The sequence below is a fragment of the Panthera pardus genome, unplaced genomic scaffold, assembly GCF_024362965.1.
Source record: "Panthera pardus isolate Hobbes unplaced genomic scaffold, ASM2436296v1 HiC_scaffold_8, whole genome shotgun sequence".
Classification (NCBI taxonomy): Eukaryota; Metazoa; Chordata; class Mammalia; order Carnivora; family Felidae; genus Panthera; species Panthera pardus.
In genome coordinates, this window is record NW_026527013.1 from 7705200 (window position 1) to 7723801 (window position 18602).

Here is an 18602-nt window from a genome sequence, read left to right on the forward strand (position 1 = left end):
CCCTTACCCGGCAGCCATCGTAGGGGACAGCGATGGTGGCTGCTGTCGTCTGGTTGAAGGACACCTCTTCCCCGTTGGCCCCGAGGAAGCGGAGGGAGCGGCCGTAGTCGCCTGCAGCTTCGTCCAGCCAGGCGGCAGAGTTCTGGCAGGAGTAGGTGAAGCTCTGGCGGGCTGTGGCACTCAGCAACTTCAGGAAGGTCATCTGCACCACGTTCACCGGAGACCCGTCAGCGTCCACGTAGGAGAACTGGGGGTGGGACAAAGTAGGAGGTGAGGGTGCCCCCAGTCACCCCTACTCCTTCTGCAGAACCTCCCTCCCAGGCTCTCCATCCCCTGGCAGACCCACGACCTCTGCCACGTCCCCTTCTTTGGGGGTGGCCTTACCCGCCATCCAGCCCCCCATGGTTCCCCTGTGAGCCCCCGGGTGCACGTGGCTACTGAGCACTTGAAATGTGGCCAATCAGATGGAAACTTTCAACCATGTTACTTAACTGTTTAATTAAAAATTTGTATTTATGCTTTTACTTTAATTCATAACTAATAACTGAGCCTCAATCCAGGTATCAGAGAACTTAGGTGTGGAACAACTCAAGTATGCGAATCTACTTTTTCAAAGGCAGATTTTATGAAATCTAACTATGGATCAAGAACCTCCAATGAAATTTAGTGCCCAAATTACGATGTGCTATAAACGTAAAATATGGGTCAGACTCTGCAGAACTCGTAGGGGAGAAATTTTAAATGCCTCAGTAACCTTTATATTGATATGACACTAATTTAGATGCACTGGGTCAAATAAAATATATTATTAACATATCACGGGCCTGAGATAGCCTGCTGGGTAATACGTCCCTTCCGGCCTCCTTCTCATCTCTGTATCATTTCCATGTGCCCCTACCGATGTTTTCTGGAATCACCTCCCAGATAAAGTACTAGCAACTGAGTCTGTGTGGAAGGGTCTGTTTCGGGGGGAACCCAAACCAAGATACCCCCACGCTATATTATAGCTTTGTTTCTTGGGTTCCTGTCTGCCTGCTTCCTTGGTTATGCTCCCAGTAGAGTATCAACTTCATGAAGTCAGGAACTGTGTTTATTATTTGCTGCTACGTTCCCAGTGCTTGGCAGATACACGTATGTCATGTAAACAGTTCCCAAGCTGAACCCCAAATCCCCCCACCCATCAAACCTGTTCTTCTCATCTACATATCTCAGAATGTCACAAGACACCAGCCCACCAACCTTCTCCTCCCTCCCTTCCATTTCATCAGTGACTAGGTCCTATTGGCCTCTCTCTTAGATTTTCCAAGCCATGCCCTCCTCCCCACACCCACAGCACCAGCTCCAGCCTGGACCACCTCTTCACTCCCTTGGGCCAACATGCCAGTCACCGCCCCCTCCCCACCTGCCCCGGAAGCATTTTTCTAACTGAGAGGTTAGATTTGGGTCCTTCCCTCACTGAAACACATTCCATGGCTCCCTGCTGCTCACAGGTCTTTCTGGGGAGGTGGGCCTAGCCCTCACCTACCTCCCCAGCCTCCTTTCTTACCACATTCCCCTTCACACTTTCTAGAGCAGGGCGAGTGGCTTTTTCTTTCAATTCCCCAGATCCTCTTTTAACTCTGGACCTTTGTGTATGCTGTTCCCTCTGCCTGGAACACTTTTCCTTGTCCTCCCTAACTTGCTAACCCAGCTCATTCTTTAGGCTTCAGTTGATCTGTGACTGCTACCAGGACACCTCTGGGACTTGCGGCACTGCCTCTGGATTTCCACCATACCCTGGGCTTCCCCTATTCACATCTGACGCTCCACACACCCCTCCCCCGCCCCCAATCTGCTACCCCTACCAAGCCTGCAATCACCATGAAGGCAGAGGTGAGTCTGCCCTGTTCCTCTCATCCCTCAGAGCCCCTCCTCCAACTCCCCATGCCAGTTCCCACCAGTTTTCATACCATCCCCCACCTCGGTCTCCAGCCGCTCACCTTCTTCCCTCGACGGAATGTGCTGTACCAGTTTCCCGGCTTTTCCTTGGACCAGGAGGCCATTTTCACCTGGGGATGGGAGGGGGTAGTCAGTGTAGATGGCCTGGGTGCCGGCCATGTCTTCCTGTATTTACCTCCCAGCAATGAAAGTTGCAGACTGTATACCCCGGACCCTTGAGCTGTTGTTCTCTGGGCATGGGAGTTGGCTTGGCCGGTGCACGGGTTGGGAGTCCCTGCCCTCTGAGGCAGCTCTCCACCAATGACAAGAATGGATGGATAAATGCTCAGCTCCCTCTCCCTCCCCCACGTGCCTGTTCCACACCATCTCCCAGAAGTCTCCCAGTGGAACTGAGCCTTCAGTGCCCAATGGTGACATTTTAACCCTCATCGGCTGCCTCCCCCAGTCCCCTCTCACTTCCCCCCTCCTCTCCTGGTGCCTCCTGCGATCTCCTCCCAAATAAATGACTCGCCCTCAAGTCTTTGTCTCAGGGTCTGTGTCTGAGGAACCCAAACCTGGATCAGTCTTCACACCCCTCCCCAACACCTCTGGGCAGGAGGAAGCTGAGCTGGCAGGAGAGGCTCCGATACCAGCAACTGTTTAGAGATCAAATCCTACGTGACCTCGAGGTCTGAGCTTGTCTGTATTCCCATCCACTAGTGTGTAAGGGTGCGGGAGAGGCGGAGGGTTGAGCTCCCACTAAACCAGGGCTCTGGCCAGTCAAAAATAATCATAAATAAGAGGGACATCACCATGCATTTTTGCAGGTTCTGTGCTGGCTACATACTTTACCAGCAGCAGAGGCATTAGCACAGCACCGCCCATCGTCAGTGTCTAATCTGATACACTGCATCAGCACTCAACTGTACAACCAGTCCATACCTTCCTGAGCTCCGTTTTGCAGATGAAAAAAACCCTGTTCCCCCCAGTTTATATCCCAACCCGGGGTTCTAGAGTTGCTGCTGCCTGCCCACTGCCCTCTGCTGCTGAGCCTGATGGAGAAGCCCAGTGTTCCTGGGGGCCCAGGTGGTCTCCCCTCCCAGCCCACAGCCTGGAGGGCAATGAGTCCACAGGCCCCTCAGATAGCGGATCAGGAGGCAGTGCCTACAGGAGGTTAAGGGCTGGGACTCTAGAGCCAGCCTGCCTTGGGTAATCCTCGGGTAACTTCTCTGTGCTTTAGTTTCCCTCTCTGGGGGATGATGGCAGAACTGGGCCTCAGTGTTGATGCAGCTAAGTGCTCAGAACAGCCTGGCACACATAAAGCACTATTTAAAGATCTGCCACCATTATTGTTTCCTTCCCTAGATTTTCTCGTAGAAGGTGAGCTCCCTAAAAGCAGAGTTTTGTTTTGTTTGATTCTCGGCTGTGGTCCCAGACCTTCAGACCTTCAGACCTTCACAGGCCTTGGCATACAGCAGGTCCTCAACAAATGCCGGATGAAGTTAGGATAAGGTCCCAGACGAAGCCTGTGTGTGTGTTGGGCAGGGAGGGGAAGCAGGACACAGCCTTTGGTGGAGGCGGGAGGACGGGCCGGTGATACGGCTTGGCTTCCGGTGCCCTCTTTCTCCCTGAGCCCCCTCCCCCCACCCCGCCCAGGCACTCACGGTCTCAAACTTCTTGTCGGGATAGAGGCAGGTCTCTCCTCCAGCCGTGAAGTTGCAGAAAACCCTGAGCGCGTCCCGCGCACAGCCCTGGTTGGGGTCAATCCAGTATTCCCCTGCCGCAGAGCCAGGTGGGGTCAGTGAGTCGGGGGCGGGACCCGACGGCTTCCTGCCCACGGGGCCCAGGCAGGGGCGGGACCTCACCATCCGGCAGGTGCGGGTGGTTGCGGTGCAGCTCACTGCACACGAGGCCCGGGCGCTCAGCTGTGCCGGGAGGGCGCCGCATCTGCTCCAGTTCGAAGCTCAGCGACGTGAGCGAGGCCAGCACCTCCTCCAGGCCGCCCTCCGGGCCCTCCAGGCCCTCCAGGGGCACAGAGCGCCGCCGCCGCCGGCGCAGCCCGTGCAGCTCGGCCGGGGGACCCTGAGCGGGGTCGGGGACAGCAGAGGGGAGAGCAGAGATGCGGGAGGAAGAGACAGGAAGAGAGACAAGCAAAGATGAGAGAGACAAGGGAGGCAGAGACACACAGGGGTGGGGATAGATAGGAAAAGGGAGAGAGAGATCAAAAAGGGACGGGGGCCATCGAGAGGCAGAGACGGACAGGGACACATAGGAGGGAGAGAAAGAAAGACCCAGGGATGGGGAAAGGCCGAAGCAGTAACACCGTGGAGGGATCCGCAAGGTGAGGCAAAGAAAGCAGAGGGAGAGAAAGAAACAGAGACAAAATTGTGCAGCAAGTATTTGAAATAGAGACAGAGGCCAGGAGAGATGGAAGGGACGGAGGGAGAGATGGTGGGGGGGACAGAGTCAAGCAAGACGAGACCCAGTCAGAGCCCCCATGGGTGTTCCCCTAAACCCTCCAGCAGAGCCGGCATCCTCCCTCAGCTTTCAAGACATCTCCCTCCCCACCTGGGTGCCCTGAGCACCTGCTGTGTGCCCCACCCAGTTCTGGGCACTTGGGGACCCAGTGGGACAGACACTCCCAACATACTCCCTGGGGAACCTACCGGAGGGCCAGGGGGACCAGGGGGGCCAGTGTCGCCACGGGGACCAAAGGATCCCTGTAGAGAGAAGTCACTTGGGAGTGAACTCTGTCTATGGAGACCCCTTCCTGCCAACACACACACACACACACACACACACTCACTCACTCACTCACACAGCACTGGGGGAGGGAACTGCAATTTTTTAGCCCCAACTATAAAACACTCATTTCCTTTCCATATTTTAACATCTCCGAAATCAAAACCTAACATCTTTGGCAAGTCATAGTTTCCTTGTCAAAACTGTTTTTTCTTCACAGTAGTTTCTAAAATAATGGTGCATCTCACAATTGGTGGCATTTTAGATTTGATAAAATACAACGGTAGGTGTTGAGTAAATAGTCGAATGCATGATTGAATGAGTAAATGAATGAATGCAAAGGGATTGAGGGTGTGGTGACGTTGAAAGGGGTGGGAAGCCGGGATGTGGGAGCCTGAGGGAACAGTGCATACTCACCGGGGAACCTTTTGAGCCCTTCTGTCCCAGAGGACCCTGTGAGGTAGAGACAGGGAGGGCTGGAGTCCCAGCTGCCCCACCACGGTGACCCCACCCCACAAACCCCTCTTACTCACCGCCACACCTGGGGACCCAGGGGGGCCCAGAGAGCCGATGGGACCGGGGGGACCCTGAAGAAAGGACACCAAGGTCATCACTGATGGGGTTCACCCCTGTGATCCAGGCACATCCCCCAGACAAGCCTCCAGTCCCCTCAAAAAACAGGCCACAGACACAGCCTCCAACCCGCAAATCCCTAGATGGAGACACCACCCCCCGCCATTTTCCCCAGACACAACTCTTATCATTCTAGACCAGGCTTCCCAAGCCCCAACCCCCACAGTCTCCAAATAAGCCCCAATTCTGCCCCCCCCCCACCCCTTCCTATGAACACATTCTTTCCACTTGGGGTAGAACACACACTCACGGGTTCTCCCTTGGGGCCGGGGGGGCCCTGCACGCCTGGCAACCCCTGATCCCCTTTCTCACCAGCTTCCCCAGGGGGGCCGATGAGGCCAATTAATCCAATGTGACCCTGGAGGACAAGAGAGGCACACACAGGGAAAGAAATATGGTGGGGGGATTGCTGGAGGATTTTTCTTCTAGAGCCTTGGGGTAATGAGGTTGGGAGCAGAGGAGACCCCAAATTCTCAGCCCTCTGGCCAGGGAGGGAGGTAAATGTGGAGGAGACAGAGGTAACTGGGGGAGAATAATGGAAGGAGGTATCCTTACTTTTTCCCCCTTGGGGCCAGCATCTCCCTTCAATCCTGGAAGGCCAGAGGGCCCCTGGAAGGAGAGTGAGGCTCAGTTAGTCAGGCTCAAACACAAAATCTCAAGGTTCATGTGGGTGATTGGAGGGTAGTCAAATGGGAAATTACTCATGTTTCAAATGGGAATTACCAGGGATGTGGTCATGGGGATGGTCAGGAGAGAGGGGTGATGACAAGGGATAATGAAGGGCTGGCTGGAGGAGGTCCAGTATGAATGGTCCGTGGTCAGGATCGCTGTGGGTGGTCAGTGTTGACTATCAACATAGATGGTCAGTTTGGCTTGTCATGATGGTCACTGTGGTCGGTATAAACCACCAAGATAGAGGGTCGGTATTGACCATCAGGATAAGACCATCAAGATAGATGGTTAGTACAGGTGGTCAGATGGACTGTCAGTGAGGGGTGAGCCCACAGCACCAGGTGGCCACTGGATGCCCAGTGTGGTTCTCCATGCCGAGACACCAGGGACAAAGAGGTCTCTTACCAGGGGTCCAGGAGGGCCCATCAGTCCAGGAGGTCCCAGGAGGCCTGGTTCACCCTAGGATGAAGCAGAACGTGGGGATGCTGCACTCGGCCAGACCCAGTGTAGATGCCCCCACCGCCCTCCAGGGTCAGCCACCTCAGGCTGTGATTAGAAAGCATAAGGTGGGTCACACACAGAGGGTCTGATCCCACCCTACTCACCACAGGGCCGGGGATCCCCCGAAGACCCTCAGGCCCCACACGTCCAGGGGGCCCTCGAGCCCCCACTGGGCCCGTCATCCCTGGGGGCCCGTCGGGACCTGGCTCCCCCTGAAACAGACCAGGGCAAGGGAAGGGCAGAAAGTGTCAGACAGCACCTTCCTCCTGGCCTCCCAGCCAAGAACCATCAGGGAGGGGGAAGGAATTGGGGCACCCATTCTGATGGCCCATCTGTTGGCCGAGGATCAACACAGGGACCCTCCCTGGGCAGGGGGGGTACTCACCTTGGCCCCTTTCTCCCCTTCTTTGCCTTCTGGACCCATGCGGCCTGAAGGACCCTGAGGAGGGAAAGAGTGTAGGAGGGATGCTTTGGGGGTGAGGGGGCCTGTGGAGGTGGGCGGGGGCCTGTGGGGGCCTGTGGGGGTGAGTGGATCAAAGCTGGAGCCAGGTCAGCCAGGAGGCAGGTCTCACTTACCCTCTTGCCGGGGGGCCCAGGGGGGCCAGGCTCCCCAGAAGCTCCAGGCGGACCCTATGGATATGTAACAGTACGAGGGTAGTATTAGCTCACGTTAGCTCACGTCGGTTGAGCAGGGCTATGTGTCAGGATGCCTGTGATCCCAGGACGGCCTTCCCCAGACATCCCCACAGCACCAGCCGTCTCCCACCTCCTCCACTGAGCTGCTCACCGTCGTGGTGAAGGCCCAGAGCGGCAAAGCAGGTGCTGTATGGGAGCCCTGGGTACCTCACCAGCCTACTCCTCCGGCCCCCCAGTCTACCCACTCACCAGCCCCAACCCCCCTCTGCCAGCATGACATGCTCTGCTCCCCCACTCACCGGTCCCCCAACATCACCAGGGTCTCCCTTCTCTCCTGGGGAGCCGTCTATACCCTGTGGGGGATGGGAGGGGTCATGGAGGCAATATGAGTTTGGGGTGAAGCTTGGGGACACATAAAGCTTATGTGCTCCTCTGACCTTGCCCAAGTCTGTGGAGGGAGGCGAGATGGGGGCAGAATTAGGAATATATTGTGGGGGTGGGGGGCTCACACACACCGAAACTCCTGGGTCTCCGGGGGGGCCTAGATCTCCTGGGAGCCCAGTGGGGCCCTGGAAGACAGAATGACGAATAATCACATTTCTGAATTACCGAGCATCTGTCTGACAGGTGAACAGTGCCCAGGCACAGCTTGGGCTGCTGAGGACACATAGTGAACACAACACAAAATCCCTGCCCTGGGAGAGAGAGCTTTCTACAGTCTAACGTGTGTAGGCGGTGACCTAGGGGCATCACATGCATCACCTCACTTCATCCATCAGGTGTCTCCCAGCCCACGACTCAACAGAACTGACCCTCAGAAAAGGGGTGAGATGCAAACTGAGGTCCCACAGACTCCGGAGCTCCTCACTGCCCTGCCAGCCACCCCAAGCCCCACTGCCGTGGCCGGGGGAGGGGGGGCGGTCTCAGCCTCCACCCTGGTGCTAAATCCCACATCAGCCCCAGCTCCGTTGCCAACATTTCCAGATCGGTTCTGTGTGGGAGCAACTTCCACCCCATCCCGTGACATACAAGCGTGCCTTTGGTCATTGTCAGCCACGTTCTGGGTGGCTCGGGGCCAGCAGGTTGGAGGAGGGAAGCCCTGCTCTAGAAGTCGGGGAGCAGGGTCAAGGCCCCTCCCCATCTCTGCCTCCTCTTCTCCGAGGACTCACCACGTTCCCTTTGACTCCATCCTCTCCAGGGGGGCCTTTCTTGCCTGGGGGTCCAGCAGCCCCAGATGGACCTGAGTCCCCCTTTTCACCAATTTCTCCCTTGGGCCCCTTTGTAGAAATAGAGGTCGGAGGTCAGAATAGCCTAGACAAGAGTCCAGGGTCAGGGGTCAAGGGTCAGCATCCCTGGACTCAAGAATCTGGGTAGTCTGGGACTTCCTGGGGCCAGGGGTCAGAGTAGCCTAGACTGTCCAAGAGTCAGAGGTCACAGGATCTAGGACTTATAGGAGTCAGGGGCAAGGATGGCCCAGGTGCTCAGAGATCATGACCAAGTTTGGTCTAGCCCACATGCCACATCGGAGTGAATTAGAAAAGGGGATCCCTCTGGGAAGTTCATCCCCAACTCAGGGTGTATGGCTTGGATCCGAGCCCCCACCCCCTCTCTCAGCCCCACACCCTTGTGCAGTGTACAACCTGAAGAACTCTGTGTAGCAGCCCTATCTGAGACCTTCCAGGGCTCTGTCATCAAGACAACTGGGGCTACCCATAGGTCCTGGGTCAATGGGTGACTCTGGTCTGCCCAGGGGTCAAGGTGCCCCAAGATGCCCAGGGGTCAGAGGTTCCCTGAGATGGGTGCAGGGGCACAGGACACAGTCACTCACAGGGATGCCTGGGGTTCCTGGGGGTCCTGGGTCTCCAGCCTCCCCTGGCTCACCCTGTAGGAGGCGAAGTTGAGGGTAAGGAGAGGTCTGCTTATGAAAGACAGGAAGGAGCTCCCCAGAACAGCCACCCCCAAGCAAGACTGGCTGTGCCTTCCCAACCCTAGGCAGTCCCCTGCCCCCTTTCTCTCACCTTCTCGCCCACAGCGCCCGGCTGACCAACTCCCCCAGGCAGCCCTGGAGGGCCCTGGAGAGACAGCAAGGGGTAGAAGTGGGACTGCAGGATCCCAACAGCCCCTTCTTGGGAAATGGATGCCCCTACCTCTCAGGCATCCTGCCCACCCCCCACAGAGGGTCCTCACCTCCGATCCACTGGGGCCATGGGGACCCCTAGGGCCTGGAGCTCCATGGGGACCCTGTGAGACAGTCAGAATAGCATCCAGGGACCTCATGACCCCTCAAAGGCACCACTAACCACAAACACCACCCTTAATGCTGGTTCCCAGCATCATCTTAAAATGACAATGTGCCCTGTGACACCACCACCTCCAAATCAGTCTAACGGTCACCACCACCCTGCTATCCTCTTGCCCTCCCACCTTCCCCAGGTTGTCCATACCATGGACCCTACATCTCCGACCTCCCCTTTCTCTCCAGGAGGGCCCGGCAGTCCCTGTGGAACAAAGAAGCAAGATTGGAGCACAGACTGTGGGGAAAGAGGCCACGCCCCCAAATTCAGACACACACCTGCAGGCCAGGGGGGCCAATCACCCCAACGAAGCCTCTCACTCCATCATCTCCTTTCTGCCCAAAGAGGCCTGGTGGTCCCCTGCGTCCCTGAGCCCCATCTGCTCCCTGGGAGAAGGACAGAAACAGGGCACAGTGAGGGTGTGGGTCAAGGGTTGGAGACAGGGTCAAAGTCAGGTTAATGGTGGCAGTCAGGTTTGGGATTAAGTTTGGAAAGGGTCAGGGTTGGGCTTGGAGGTGGGGGTACAGGTTAAGGGTCAGAGTTTGGGAATTAAGCCAAGAGTTGAGTCAAAGTTTTCAGATGGGCAGCGAGTGGTGAGATGGGCATTGGGTGGTGGGTTGAGGTCAAGGTCATGAGCAGTGTTCAGACGAGGTTGAGGTGAAATTTAGGGTCGGGTTTGACATTGGGGCCAAAGTCAGATTCAAAGTTTGGGTCCAGGTTTGGGGTCAGCACTGGAGGGTGGGTCAAAGTTGGGCTTCAGGGTAGGACTGGGTCAAGGCTCAGATTTGAAGGTAAAGTTTAAGCTGGGATTGAGGTTCAGGTCATAAGTGGGGTTGAGACTGGAACTGCGATGGCCTTCGGGGTTCAGGTTGAGGTTGGGATTGAGCCAGACTCTGGGATGAGTTCCTGTTGGGTGTCATCACAGAGGGGTAGGGGTGGGGTTGAGTTTGGGTCTGGGTCATGGTGGAGGACACTGTCCCTTCCCATCTGGGGTCCAGGCAATGGCCACAAAGCCAAGAGCACTCACCGGGGAGCCTGGGTGTCCCACAGGACCCCGTACCCCTGTTGGTCCAGGCGGGCCCTGGGGGAGGGAACACAGCCAAAAACACCTCAAATTCAAGATCGGGAGCACACTCAAGATGACATTCGCTGCCTCCCACTGCCCCCACCAGGAAGCAAGAGCTGCTTCCCCCACAATCCTGTCGTCCTAGCCACCAACAAGTGGGATCAGATATAGACATCATCCAATGCTTGGATCACTAGGACTTTTCCCCAGAAGTCCCTCCAGGGACTGAGCTGGCTCACAGATGCGATGCTGTGGCTGAAGGTCCTAGAGGGAAGCTGGGGAGGTGATGCCCCAGGGCCATGCAGAGTCACAGACAGAAAGATGGCCACCAAGGAAAGGGAGAGGAGAGGGTAGCCATCCCAGCACCCTTCCCATTCTCCTGGGGTCCCAGCTATCCCCCTCATCCTTCACATCCCTCTGCCTTCCCCCAGGCCCACCTCCCTCACTGGCCCCCACACTCACCGCATCCCCTTTATCGCCTTTGCTCCCTTTGTTGCCAGGGGCACCCACTTCCCCCTGCAGAGGAAACAGGTGAGGGAGGACCAACATGGCCTCTCCCTACCCTGAGCCCCCTAGCCCCTCCTCCACGAGCTCTTGTGTCCGTGAACTCACCTTGTCCCCATCCTCGCCAGAAGGCCCAACAGCTCCCGGCGGTCCAGGAAGCCCCAGGGGCCCTGGGATCCCATCTTTGCCCGTGGGGCCAGGGGAGCCACGTTCGCCCTGATGGGGGAGTGGAAGAGGGGATGGTCAGGGGCCAGGGCAGAGGTGAAGGTCCGGGGATGTGGGGGGTGCTGGGTCCTGAGGATGCTTGAGGACTGTAGCAGGCAGGCACTTACCGGGGACCCCTTCTCGCCTGCAGGGCCAACAGGGCCTTGGCCTCCACTTTGGCCAGGAAGCCCCATGCCTCCTGCCGGGCCCACAGGACCCCGTTCCCCAGGAGGGCCCTGGAAACAGGGGTGAGAAGTGTGGGAAAAATAGCAAAAGTTCTCATGGATAGAGGGGGTTTCAAGCCACCAGGCACTGAGGTAGGTAGTTAACCAGCGTCATATCCATCTGTTCCCTTCCGCACAGTGGCCAGAGGGACACCTGAGTCAGGGTACACATGTCCCTCTGCCCACAGCCCTCCACGGCTCCCACCTTACTCAGGGAAAATGCGAAGTCCTCCTGGTAGCCCACAAGGTTCTGCACGAGTTGCCTCATCACCTCCTGCCCTCTCCGCCTCCCACTCACCCCTCCTCACTTCTTTCCAGTCACACAGGCCTCTTGAGCATTTCCTCCAACGTGCCAGCACACCCCAACCACAGGGCCTTTGCACATGCTATTCCCTCCGCCTGGAACACCCTTCCCCTGTATATCCGCATGGCTCCTCCTTCACCTCCTTCAGGTCTCAGCTCAAATGTCACCTTCTCAGGGGGCCTTCCTTGACCAACCCATTTCAACTGCTCTCTCCCTACTCCCCCTTCTCCGTGTCATTCATCACCAACTAGAACAGACGCTCCAGGGGAAGGGAGGTTTTTATATGTTGATGTCTGGCGTGCAGGTAAGTATGTGTCAGACGGATCATCTCACTGAGATTTACAGTCTGTGGGGCGGGGCTGTGTTACAGATGAGAAAACTGAGGTCACGAGGGTGACCCAGGCCTGTTTGACACCCCAAATGGTGGACTAAATCATAGCGATGCCCAGCTTCCCAGATGCCCCAGGCCCCCCCCACACACACACACTGCCCCCCACCCAGCAGATGGGGTTACACTTACATTGGCTCCAACAGGGCCCAGGGGGCCTTTGTCACCCTTTAAACCAATAGGTCCCTGAGGGAGAGATGATTCAGTCAAGAGACCCCCCAAGGGTGTGGCCCAGGTCCTGTCTTCACTCTGGGGGCTCACAGTTCCCACCTTCCTCCTGGGCACTGAAGGTCAGGGCTCTCTCTCCTTTAGGTCCCTCCGGCTATGATTCCTTTACTGCACCCGGGATGCCATCACCATGGCCCTCCCCCCGAGCCCCCCTTTCCTTCTCTGCTTCACAGGCCAGCCAGGCACATTTAGGAGGGGTTCCAAAGAATACTCACGGGGTCCCCAGGGGCTCCTTGGGGGCCGGGGAAGCCCCTGGGTCCAGGCGGCCCTTCCTTCCCAAGGGGCCCGGGTGGCCCCAGATCTCCCTACGGGAGTGCAGGGGGAAGGTCAGCCTCCAGAGAAGTGCGGAGGTGCTTCCCCCTCTGTGAATCTGGGCCCCTCCCCCACGGAGCTGATTCTGAGCCTTGGGGTGGCATGGGGCCAATCTCTGGGGCCACTCAGCCAGATTTCTTAGGGGGCAGGATCTCACCTTGACACCCTCTCTGCCTTCCAGGCCCGGAAGACCTTGTTCGCCCGGAGGTCCAGGAGGGCCTGGGGGGCCCCTCTCGCCCAGAGGTCCCGCTTCTCCTGTCTTTCCCTGGAGAGGAAGGAAGCTTCTCTTGAATGGAAGCCGCCCGGGGTTGGGGGCGGCGGGGGGGCGGGGGGGGAAGGTCTGTCTGAGATGCACCTCCCCCCAAAATATCTGCAAAACTGGAAAGACCTGTGGGCTCCCTTCTGACCTGAGGACCCACGACACCAGCTGGTCCAGGTGGGCCTGTCTGACCTTGGAAGCCCTGGGAAGAAAAATGTAAAGGGGTGTCACATGGGAGAGAGAACCAGAGAGCCTCAGGGGGTGAGGGGTCAGAAGTCAAGGGGCCACTCACCAGTTCTCCTCTCTGTCCAGGGTGCCCGGGACGCCCGTCCTTCCCCTGGGGACCCTGGGGAGCAGGGTGAGAGGGAGATGAGACGGCACTAAGGAGTCTCCCCACTCCCTGGCTTCCCTCCGGGCCGCCCCCACCCAGGGTGCACGCACTTACAGGGGGACCCTTTGGCCCGGGGAATCCAGGAGGGCCCTGCAGACCTGGGAGGCCCTGAAATGGAACCAGAAGCCACGGTCTCATCCCTCCTGCCCCCCGAGCCCCACATACCGAGCACGTGGAGTGCTTTCTGCATGCCGGGCAGGGGGCCAAACACGCACCCGCAGTCATTCATTCCAATCGTCACTGCAGCCCTTTGTGGTTATTCCCATTTTATAGAGGGGGAAACTGAGGCCCAGAGAGGTGGAGTGACTCGCCCAAGGTCACGCAGCAGCTGAGTGGCAGAGCTAGGGCTTGAGCTCACAGCTCCAGACTTCAGAGGCTGCGTTCCTTCCACTGCACCCTAACTACCTCCTGGGTTCGTCTCCCATCCCGAAACACACACACACACACACACACACACACACACACACACACACACACACACTCACCTTTTCCCCAGGGATCCCAGAGGCCCCGTCCTGGCCCACATCACCCTAGGACAGAGTGGATGGGATTCAGGCTGCAGGACAAACTCACAGGGAGGGCTGGGGGACCCCGGGCCGGGGGCCTGCACGAGGGCCCGATCACCCACCCAGCCCATACCTTGGGGCCCGGTTGCCCGGTGGGACCCGGTTGCCCCCTCTCTCCACGGGAGCCCTGAGTAGCAAAGAAGCCAAGATGAGAAGTGAGAGGGTGTGGGAATCTAGGAGACAAGCCCGACTCGCCTGGGCCGCCTCCCGTGGTGACCCCTCCTTGCCCCACCAGGGACACGGACATAACCCAGACCCCAGACGCTCTGCCCTGCCCGCTCACGATTCCCCACCCCCCACCCCCCGCCTCTCCTCTTGCAGCCCCTCCTCGCAGCCCTGCCCCACAAGGCCCAGCAGGATGGGGGAGCATTCACTCTTCTTACTGGTGGCCCCCGCTCTCCTTCCAGGCCCGGCTGCCCCGCTTTGCCCTGGAGAACAAATCAGGTGACGGGGAAGCAGAAGACAGTTATGGCACAAAGACGTGAAACACACACAACTGGGCACAGACCCAGAATGGTACCTGCTGTACATTTCTTCATAAGCCTTTCACACACACACACACACACACACACACACACACACACACACACACCTACACGCATGCAGGCTTATGTCCTTGTTTACCGCAGGCCCGCGGGTTGTAACACCCAGACCCCATCTGATCTACACCGAGAGGCACCTGTACACGCAGACTCATGCGCAGTAACGCGAGGTGGGGTCACCTACCTGTGCCCCGCACCGCAGATGGGAATATGCGTGCAGACAAGTGCTTCCAGGCTTAGCTACAGGGGCCTACCCGCTGCCGTGCAGAGCTGCACGTGTTCCCCCAGACAAGCCCTACCCTTCCCCCGGCCCCCGGACTCACCCGCTTCCCTTTTTCTCCTAAGGGTCCCAGCGGCCCGGGAAAGCCAGTAGATCCCTGAGTTGAGAGAAACAGAGAGAAAAGATGGGGGGTGGTGGTTGTGGAGTGGGTGATCAGCAAAGTTGACCCCTCACCCTTTCAGCCACTCCGTCCTTTCCAGAAGTTTCTTTGGTCCTTCCAGGCCCATCCTCCTCCCAGGCAGCCCTCTGCCCTCCTCTTTCCCCTCGCTCACCCGTTGCTCCCTCCACTTCAGCCACACTGGCCTCCTCCATGCTACTCAGGCACACCAGTACACTCCTGCCTCAGGGCCTTTGCACTGGCTGCTTCCTTCGTCTAAAATGCTCGTCTCTCAGGTCCCCACACAGGCAGGTATTCCTATCGTCTGGATCTCATTTACATGTCAGTTCCTTAGAGAAGCCTTCTGCCACCATCCTGACCACCACGTCCTCCAAGTCACCCTCTGTCACCTTGTCCTAGTTTGTTTTCCCATAATATTTATATTGAAATGACCTTGTTCACTTGCTTACTCATCCGTTGTCTGTTTGCTCTGCTCTGACATGGTGCTCTGATCTCCTGATCTTAATCCCCTCAACCTGGTACACAGACAGGGCTTACTGGATATTGGTTAACTGACTGACCCCAGTCCATGCTGTCCTGCCCATTTGGAGGCATCCTCCCCCGTCCCCACAGAGGAACACATCACAGGCTCTGCTATCCCCTCCCACTCCTCACCATGTTTTGAATCCCAGACCCCCCACTGGACTAGCTATGTGGCCCTGGACAAATGGCCTACCCTCTCTGAGCATCAGTTTCCTCATTTGTAACCTGGGGACACCAATGATACCTCCCTCACAAGTTTTTGGTGAGGATTAAAAAAAAATTTTTTTTAATGTTTATTCATTTTTTGAGACACAGAGAGAGACAGAGCATGAGCGGGGGAGGGGCAGAGAGAGAGGGAGACACAGAATCCGAAGCAGGCTCCAGGCTCCGATCTGACAGCACAGAGCCCGACGTGGGACGTGAACTCACGGACCATGAGATCATGACCTGAGCCGAGGTTGGGTGCTTAACTGACTAAACCACCCAGGTGTCCCTGGTGAGGATTAAACAGAATAATGAATAGGAAGCATTTTACACTGTGTGTGGCACATAGTAAGTGCTTATGAAATGTCAGCTGTCATCATTCATGCTGATTATCACTGTCTGCTATGGACTGAATGTTTGTGTCCCCTCAAAATTCATACGTTGAAGCCCTATGTTGAAGAATGGTCATTTGGAGGGGCGCCTGGTGGTTCAGTCGGTTAAGCATCTGACTGGCTCAGGTCATGATCTCACGGTTCGTGAGTCCGAGCCCCATCTCGGGCTCTGCGCTGACAGTGTGGAGCCTGCTTGGGATTCTCTCTCTCTCTCCCTCTGCCCCTCTGCCCCACCTTCTCTCTTTAAAATAAATAAAATGAGAAAAAAAAACTTTAAAAAGAAAAGGAGTCTAGGTCTCTCTGTCTCTCTCTCCCTCCCTTCTTCCCTCTCCTTGTCTCTCTTTCTCTCCCAGTGCCATGCCAAACCTTTGGTCTCAGACTTCTAGCATCCAAAACTGTGAGAAATGAATTTCTGTTGTTTCAGCCCTCCCTCCCCCGATCTAAAGTATTTTTGTTACAGCACTAAGACCCTGACACTGGCTAAGGCACCTCAACTCAACCAACACACCATGCCTTCTGCCGTGTAGCACATGATGCCCAAAACACACAGACTGGTCGTGGCTGGGAGGCTTTGCTCTAACTCCCATGAACTTCTGCTCCAGCAGATTCAGTTCTATTCTAAGTTACGGTGCCTTGAGTTTCCTCCCAAATCGGTTTATGTCAGTTGCCCTTGCTCTCGGAGTCATGTGACTCAGTGAACGTTTTTACAACAACGGATGGAATGAAGAATGGAAAAAAAAAAAAAGACATCTATTGAACCTAAGTCAAATGGAAAAGACTCGCCATAGAGAGGGAAGTCACTGAAAAAAAAAGTCACTGTCAAATTAGGCACGCATAAGATGACTGCCAGATGGAAATGACAAACTGTGGCACTCTGGAAGGATTCTGCACTCAGCTCTCTTCCCAAGTGTCTAAGTTTCTGCTTCATTTTATATAAACCCACACTATAAATCATCAGTGATGTAATGAGGGTGTGGTTTAGGCAGAAATACACGTCTAATCAGCAGCCTCATCCATCAAAACATTGGCAAAACAAATGTACATTTTATATAAGTGCATTTTAACATGTTATAATTCAAGATATGTCAAATATGTATTTTTTAAAGTTTATTTATTTTGAAAGAGAGAGAGAGCAGGAGCAGGGGAGGGGAAGGAGGAAAGAGAGAGAGAGAGAGGGACAGACAGAATCCCAAGCAGGCTCCACACTGTCAGCACAGAGCCCGATGTGGGGCTCGATCTCACAAACTATGAGGTCATGACCTGAGCCAATATCAAGAGTCAGACGCTTCACCGACTGAGCCATTTAGGAGGCCATTTCTGTTTTGTGTGTGTGTGTGTTGTTTTTTTAGTTTATTTATCTTGAGAGAGAGAGAGTGTGTGTGTGAACATGAGTGGGGGAGGGGCAGAGAGGGAGGAGAGAGAGGTCAGATGTGTATTTTTTGTGATTCTCCTCCTTACAGACTTTGAACCAACCTCAATCACACCAAATAAGAAGGATCCTATAGTTTGATTACCAAAATTATCAATGTTACTATAATCAAGTTGATGAGACAAATACAGGATCTCCATTTTGCAACAAGCAAGTGGGTTCAAGAGACTTGACCAAGGTCACTTAGCAGGTAAGGGGTCGGTATCTGAACCCAAGTCTGATGCGAAAGCTCACATCTTCGCCGTCTCTCAGTGACCCGTGGGGTGGATGGCTCAGTCCCCCAGACCACAGCCGGGCCCTCCAGATGCTGATTAGTCTCTGAGTCCTGCCCTTGCCCACCCCTAACCCCTTAGCTTCTTACCTTAGGGCCCGGACGTCCTGGGTAACCTGGGAGACCTGGCACCCCCAGCTTGCCCTGCAGAAAAATTATGGGACAAAGGTCAGGAGTTGAACCCTGAAGATCAGGAAAGAAAGGGCAGGATGGCTGGGACAGGGGGGCAGGGACAACAGCGTAGAATTCAGGGAAACGTGAGTTCAAGTCTTGGCTCCTGCCTGCTACAGGCATGTCTTTGGGCAACTCATTCCATTCAATTCTGTTGCAAACCTCAGTTTCTTTGTCTGCAAAATGGGGGTAAAAATGCCCGTCGCCTGCGGTGGGGATGAAAATCAGATAATGTAGTCTGTGCAATTTCTCTATCATGCTGAGTGAAGGAATCAGAGACGGTAAGCGAGGTAGCAGTCTCCTGAGGCTGGAGACAAAACAGCCAAGGGCAGAAGGCAAAGGGCCAGGGAACACCCTCGCTGCAGGATGGGAAGCTGGAGGGTAGACTGGAGAGGGTGACCACGGTCCATTCACCTTCTCCCCAGCTGAGCCTGGGGGCCCCTCCTCGCCGGCCAGCCCCTCCTGCCCCTTCAGCCCTTCAGGACCATCTTCTCCCCGAGGACCGGGGGGCCCGGGGGGTCCCTGCAATAGAAAGGCGGTATCAGGCCCTGTGTCACTCCGGCCGCCTCCAGCTCCCTGTCTTAGCCCCGGCACCCCCACCCCCACCAATGTCTTCCCCAAGCTCCCCAGAACCACTAGATCCCTCATCTGGAAATCATCTTACCCGATCTCCTTTAAGCCCCCCATCGCCCTTGAAGCCTGGGAAGCCATCCTCTCCCTGGGGGAGAGAGAGTGTTAGAGGTCAGAGGACAGAGGTCAGGGTTTCAGGGAAGGGACACAACCAGAGTCCCGTTATTAGGGCTCCCCTCAACCAGGAATCCCCTTCCTTCTC

General features: G+C 56.2%; 1 protein-coding gene across 3 annotated transcripts in view; it reads right to left on the bottom strand.

Annotated features, from left to right (window-relative positions):
- COL5A3 (collagen type V alpha 3 chain) overlaps window positions 1-18602 on the bottom strand; it is a 35599-nt gene that overhangs the window by 1037 nt on the left and 15960 nt on the right. For 2 of the 3 annotated variants that reach the window (XM_053897260.1, XM_053897259.1), the window contains exons 29-66: window positions 18435-18488; window positions 18185-18292; window positions 17690-17743; window positions 14707-14760; window positions 14225-14269; window positions 13915-13968; window positions 13761-13805; window positions 13330-13383; window positions 13177-13230; window positions 13033-13086; window positions 12783-12890; window positions 12529-12618; window positions 12218-12271; window positions 11298-11405; window positions 11074-11181; window positions 10924-10977; window positions 10423-10476; window positions 9674-9781; window positions 9546-9599; window positions 9289-9342; window positions 9120-9173; window positions 8930-8983; window positions 8271-8378; window positions 7617-7670; window positions 7401-7454; window positions 7042-7095; window positions 6851-6904; window positions 6570-6677; window positions 6370-6423; window positions 5848-5901; window positions 5543-5650; window positions 5193-5246; window positions 5077-5112; window positions 4584-4637; window positions 3783-3999; window positions 3582-3694; window positions 1980-2048; window positions 8-247 (exon numbers count right to left, since the gene is read on the bottom strand). In XM_053897260.1, coding sequence (XP_053753235.1) covers window positions 8-247; window positions 1980-2048; window positions 3582-3694; window positions 3783-3999; window positions 4584-4637; window positions 5077-5112; window positions 5193-5246; window positions 5543-5650; window positions 5848-5901; window positions 6370-6423; window positions 6570-6677; window positions 6851-6904; window positions 7042-7095; window positions 7401-7454; window positions 7617-7670; window positions 8271-8378; window positions 8930-8983; window positions 9120-9173; window positions 9289-9342; window positions 9546-9599; window positions 9674-9781; window positions 10423-10476; window positions 10924-10977; window positions 11074-11181; window positions 11298-11405; window positions 12218-12271; window positions 12529-12618; window positions 12783-12890; window positions 13033-13086; window positions 13177-13230; window positions 13330-13383; window positions 13761-13805; window positions 13915-13968; window positions 14225-14269; window positions 14707-14760; window positions 17690-17743; window positions 18185-18292; window positions 18435-18488 — 2907 coding nt within the window. The remainder of the gene's footprint in view (window positions 1-7; window positions 248-1979; window positions 2049-3581; window positions 3695-3782; window positions 4000-4583; window positions 4638-5076; window positions 5113-5192; window positions 5247-5542; window positions 5651-5847; window positions 5902-6369; window positions 6424-6569; window positions 6678-6850; window positions 6905-7041; window positions 7096-7400; window positions 7455-7616; window positions 7671-8270; window positions 8379-8929; window positions 8984-9119; window positions 9174-9288; window positions 9343-9545; window positions 9600-9673; window positions 9782-10422; window positions 10477-10923; window positions 10978-11073; window positions 11182-11297; window positions 11406-12217; window positions 12272-12528; window positions 12619-12782; window positions 12891-13032; window positions 13087-13176; window positions 13231-13329; window positions 13384-13760; window positions 13806-13914; window positions 13969-14224; window positions 14270-14706; window positions 14761-17689; window positions 17744-18184; window positions 18293-18434; window positions 18489-18602) is intronic. The other variant, XM_053897261.1, reaches the window with a different exon arrangement.